The following is a 5,390-nucleotide window of genomic DNA, read 5'->3' on the forward strand; positions in this document are numbered from 1 at the left end:
GCTGGGTCTCCTATGTCAGGGGTGAGCCTGCCGGGGCCAGAAATCCTCCCTCCACTGAATACTGCAGGTCCCCGGTTCCAGAATCAGGACACAAACTACTTCCCAAATGCCTCTGGTTCCACAGCAACTTTTTTGTCATTATTGAGCATGATGAGCAAGCATTCAACAGTTACTGGAACTTAAAGTCACATTTCAAATGTATCTTCCATTTAAGCAACACATATACATTTTACTAATATATTTTTAAATTTCTAATGTGGTTTTTCTTCGCCTTTGAAAATATCCTAATTTTAAGAATCACTTCTCTATAATTATCAGGACCACTAACATTCTGTTCAAATTCGAATTATCTATGAAGCCCTAAAGCAAGGAAAAAACAGCACAGCTCCCCAAACCCCCTCCTTGACGCTAACAGGGATCTGCCACAGCCAACCCCACGGCCACGCCGAGACCTCATCCTGGGACTTACTCATCTGCTCTGACTTTTTTTCTTAAAGGCTCATGTTGTCTTCAATGAAGTAGAAAAAAAAATGTAACTTTCACAGGAGAATGGGATGGGGAGGGGCTGGAGGGAATCTGGGTTATAAAGATTATCTTGTAACTAGGGAAACAACAATGTGTGTTGTAATCAATGCCCAACGAATGATTCGGAAATTCTAATCCAACTGTTCCTACTTCAAACCACCAACCTTTGCCCTGCTCAAACAGCATCCCTTGGAAAACTCCAGCCAGTTGAACAGAAACAACCCACATCCTCAGTGAAGCTCTTGAGAACCAGTGTAACCAGAAGCCAGTCACCCTTACCGGGATCAGCTAGCTCCAAGATGTGGTGACGTGCCCACTGTCTCACCGCCGTGGTCTACTTTGAGGGAAAGGACACTTCTGCGCCTTTCCTTGGGGGATCGCAGGGCACTGAGAGCCTGAGGCCTCCCCTTGTCCCCGGTACTCATTCAACAAGGGAGGGCAGAGGTAAAAGCTTCCTGCGTAACTGTCAGCTATTTCATGGACCGAGGAAGAGGAGGCCCAGAAGCCCGAGCACCTGGAAAACGGCAAGACTCTTTTTACGAGCCGTCAGTGATGGAACGGGCTGCGCACCCAGCGCCTCACCAGAAGCTCCCGGGAGCCCAGCGCGGGCGACCGCACAGGTTCTGGAACCCGCGCCAGACCCGAAGCCTCGGGGCCCGGGGCACAGATCCCAAACAACACATAAAACGCACACACGGGCTAGAGCTGCGCAGCACTGACAAGGCGGGCACCTGCACGAGGCACGTCATCCAGCACACGCGGACCTGTCAACAGTGAGAGGAGGGGGGAGGCCAGAGGGACAGCACGGAAGCGCCCAGAGAAAACGGGACGCGCGCACCGGAAACCTGTGGCAGCAGAGACACCGACGAGCCAGCATTGCTGCGTCTCAGCGCTCCTACGTGGGGGACGTTCGCTTTCTCAAAGGTTTTCTGATCTTTTTCTTTTACCAAAAGCAGAATAAAAGCCCTAGAAGGAGTGAAGCCGCCGAAAGGGGCGGAGCAGGAGTCGCGCGTGCGCACACGCATTACCTGCCTGCGCTCGCGGCGGGTCAGGCTGTGGCCGTTGAGGATGCGCCAGAGCATGCGCGCGGCGATCTTGGTGTCGATCCAGAGCAGGCGGAAGCCGTGGTAGTAGTGCTTCAGCTCGTCCAGGACCCTCTGCCCCAGGGACTTCTTCTCGGCCACCTCCGCAGGGGGGCTGTACACGGGGCCCCCCTCCTCCAGCTTCTTGTTCTTGTCCTTTAAGGACTTGAGCGACTTCTCCACCATGGAGTCGTCGCCCAGACGGGGCGACGAGTGCCAGCAGCGCGTGGGAAGGAACCGCGGCCCGGTGACGAGCAGACCCGCCAAGGCCGGGGCCCACGGTGCTAGGGCCACGGCGCACCTGCGCTCGGGCCTCGGAGTCCAGCCGCCCAGGGAGTCGCCTCGGAAAGAAAGGTACACGGGGTGGACGGGAGCGCAGCTGCCCAATGGAGCACGCCTGCAAAGGGAGAGAGTACAGTGAGGTCTCTGGCCGCTCACCGGATCTCGACCACACACCCAGTCCACTCAGCGCATAAGCGAACGCCCCACCGCTTCCGAGGCCTGGAGAACACAGCCGGGGAGCCCTTCCACTCCAGGGCTGGGGTGAAGGCGCTGCCCCACAGCAAGAGCGGCAAAGCCTGGGGGCTTCCGGCAGGAGGGCCGGACACAGACACAGCCATCAAGAGCCTGGCCCTGGGACAGGTCTCCAAGGTCCCCTCCCCCCTCCACCCCCTCCCCCCGCAACAGACTTGGGGGACTTGGGGGTGGGGTGTGGAGCAGGGCGCTTTCTACAGAAGACCTGCGTTCCCGAGCAGCTCCTGAAAACCCGCAAGGGGGCTCGAATCTCTGGTGGCCTAGACCCGTGTACCAGCTGCCCAAAGGCGTTTGTGCAAATTGGCGAAAACCAAGCGATAAAGCCCACAGACCATTTCCTCACACATACCAGCAGGCCTCCGCTCCGGGGGACACCCTGAGGCACTGGCCCAGCATGACCCACAGAACTGAGCTCCTGGTGAGCCACCCTCTCAGGCTCACACTGGAGCAGGGGCTCTCTCAGGCCCAGCAGGCTGCCATCAGGGCCACATGAGAGCCCAGAGCCGCCCACGTCCACGCCTTACAAGGCCTCCGGGGCTGCACATCTGCTCTTCGGGGCCCCCAGGCAGCTGCACTCCGTGTCTACCCACGAACGGGCCCTACGACCTGAGTGTCTGGAGCATGGACCGTGCCCCACCCCTGCAGCTTTGGGTGCCCAGCAGCCAGAGCCTGGCATAGCCCAGGGTTCGTGCCCAATGAAGAGACCCTATTCGGACTGCCGCAGAGACAGACTGCCACCTACAGCCCAAGACTGGAACATGTGGCCCACACAAGTCTGTTTCACAGTCTTCCATTCACCTCACCTGTCACTAGATGCCTCTCCCGCTCATGCCCAAACTTACCTCTAGGCAGCCCCAGGCTCCAGCTTACTTGGAAGGCGCACGCCTGCTTCCTCCCGCCTGTCCCTGGGAGCCATCTCTCTGCACCTGGCTTGATGCCAGCTGTGAGGACCTGAGCTCTGGGGCAGGCTGTCCCAGTTCAAATCCCGGCTATACTACTGTTGGTGTGTGACCCCGGGCAAGTAATTTAATCTCGCTGTGCCTCTGGGGTGTCCCCTGTGAACGTGCATGCTGACATGTCCGAAGCACCCAGGACAGCGTCTGGTGCACGGCAACACCCACCACAGAAGTGGCAGCTACTGCGACTGTCCGTCAGAGCGGTCAGGCCACCAATCCAGGCCCAAAGAGAGCCGGGAAATGCCCAGTTCTGCTGCTCCTTGCACGGGTGGGGTCACTGAGGGACAAGCGCACAGACCGTAGTGGGCAGGTGCAGCTGACTCAGGGCGCCACTGGCCCCCGCCGGCTCTCTGTCCTGAGCCTCTGCCCCTGCTTTAAAGGGCAGGGACGATGCTGTCCCGTAGAGGGTCCCTCAAACCCTCCCTGTCCTGACAGTCACAGCCACCTGTGGATAGGCTGCAAACAGCAGAGCCGCTTGAGCCTTGGTCAGCTGTGACTGGCCACAGCCTGTGCCTCATTGCAGCAAGGACAGCACAGGCACAGAGATCAAGCTCACCCCTAGATCCACTGAGCTTAGGTGCCCAGTTTCAACCCACTATTAGCAAGGGTGAGTAGCTTCCGCAAGAAGGCGTGACGTCAGCAGTCTCAAGGGGCAACCAACAGGCACAGAGACACGTGGAGACGGAGTGAGCGCAGGAGCACACGGTGTGCCCGCCGGGGGCCCTCAACGCCCCCGGTCTGCTGCCATCAAGCACAGGAGACAGTGTCATCACTGACACCCCAGTAAGAAAGGGTTATCTCTTTCAAAGGCATAAAACCGTGTAATCTAGTATTTAAGAATTTCTGTCAAAACAAAACCCATGTAGGCACTGCACCTTTGTGGGGCAGCTGGGACAGAGCATCACTGAGAAGGCCGACCCTGCTGTGCCCCGACCTGCCGGAGCCCCCGGCATCCCGAGAAACACTGAGCCCTCACCTGAGCAGGGCCCGCGGGCCCAGCCTCCCACCTGTCACCATGCCTGCCTCTTCTCTTCCTTTTTAGATAAACCACCTTCAAAATGGGGGTGGGGGGACTTCTGGGCAAAAGCAACCTCTCAACAAGAAACGCTCAGTCACCAGAGGAAGGCCCTGTTCAGTGGCATTAAAAAGCCTGGGGACTTCCATTAGTCACTTGTTTTACTTTAGGATGCTGAGTCCTGTGTCCATCTCAACCCAGAAGCCTTGCCATCCCAAGAAAAGAAGCACTAAGCAGGGCCTGGCAAAGGAGCAGCGTTCATGGCATCAGCTGCACAAACACTGGACGGCATGCTCAGGGGTGAGGGCCGAGACCCAACCCCCCCCAGCGACTCCAACTCCTGTAAACAGCTGTGAAACACGTCCCCTTTAAGGGGACAGCTCGTCAAGAAATGGGCCGAGGCCAGACCGGAGAGGATGCCAACTCTCAATGTGTCACCCTCAGTTATTCAGGGACACACCACCAGCAGGGGCAATGTGACGCCAGCAGCATCACAACCAAGAGGGATGATTCCAGAGGTGCAGACACCTCTGCCCAGAGACACCAGGTAAAACCACGCTTGCCGGCAGGACAAGGTGCCCTCAGCTGGAGAACTGGAGCCCACAGCACCTAACAGCTACCGGAGGCCACAAGGCCATGAGCTGTCCAGCACAACATATGCAGGGAGCAGGTGTCACCAACACGTCAGTATTTCCATGGCCAATCTTCCGAGCAGTCACAGCTTAAGAATACAAACAGCCTCATGTCAGCTCAGGTTTTCCTGCTGAACGAGGTTTCGGAGCTGCTGCATACAGTCTGATTGCTCACTCCAAGTTCTGGTTCCTCTTCCCTGTCTTTCTCTCTGATGAAGGAGGTCCGGAGCAGCTAGATAACATCCATGATGATGTTTTAGACCAGAAACCCTCCACCTGCTCACCCTTCAGGAGTCTGGACCATCTCAACTGAAGACTGAGATTGCAAAACAACTCACCGGTAGTTAAAACTACTAAGACACTTAGTTACCCCTTGCAATTACTTATCTGTGTGACTCAAGATTCTTTATATTGTGTGATCAAAATGAAAAGTAACAGTTTTTGGATGCTCAGACTGACATAATATTTGACTCTCATTTGTAATTCCAAAGTTGAACTGTTTGAGTTTAGCAAAACAGCTTTCTAGTTCTCATCGTTCAAATTTCTAAAGGGTTTAACTTTCTAAAAATTGTGAGCTTATAGCACAGCTTTCATGTTTTAATATGAACTTTAAATGCAGGTGCATTTGAATCTTAAAAAGGTACTC

General features: G+C 55.9%; 1 protein-coding gene across 4 annotated transcripts in view; it reads right to left on the minus strand.

Annotated features, from left to right (window-relative positions):
* The window catches only part of LETM1 (leucine zipper and EF-hand containing transmembrane protein 1), a 52,080-nt gene that overhangs the window by 25,355 nt on the left and 21,335 nt on the right, over nt 1–5,390 (minus strand). For all 4 annotated transcript variants that reach the window (XM_011374690.2, XM_023520205.1, XM_011374691.2 and 1 more), the window contains one exon: nt 1,554–2,004. In XM_011374690.2, coding sequence (XP_011372992.1) covers nt 1,554–2,004 — 451 coding nt within the window. The remainder of the gene's footprint in view (nt 1–1,553; nt 2,005–5,390) is intronic.

The sequence above is a fragment of the Pteropus vampyrus genome, unplaced genomic scaffold, assembly GCF_000151845.1.
Source record: "Pteropus vampyrus isolate Shadow unplaced genomic scaffold, Pvam_2.0 Scaffold253, whole genome shotgun sequence".
NCBI classification, from domain to species: Eukaryota; Metazoa; Chordata; class Mammalia; order Chiroptera; family Pteropodidae; genus Pteropus; species Pteropus vampyrus.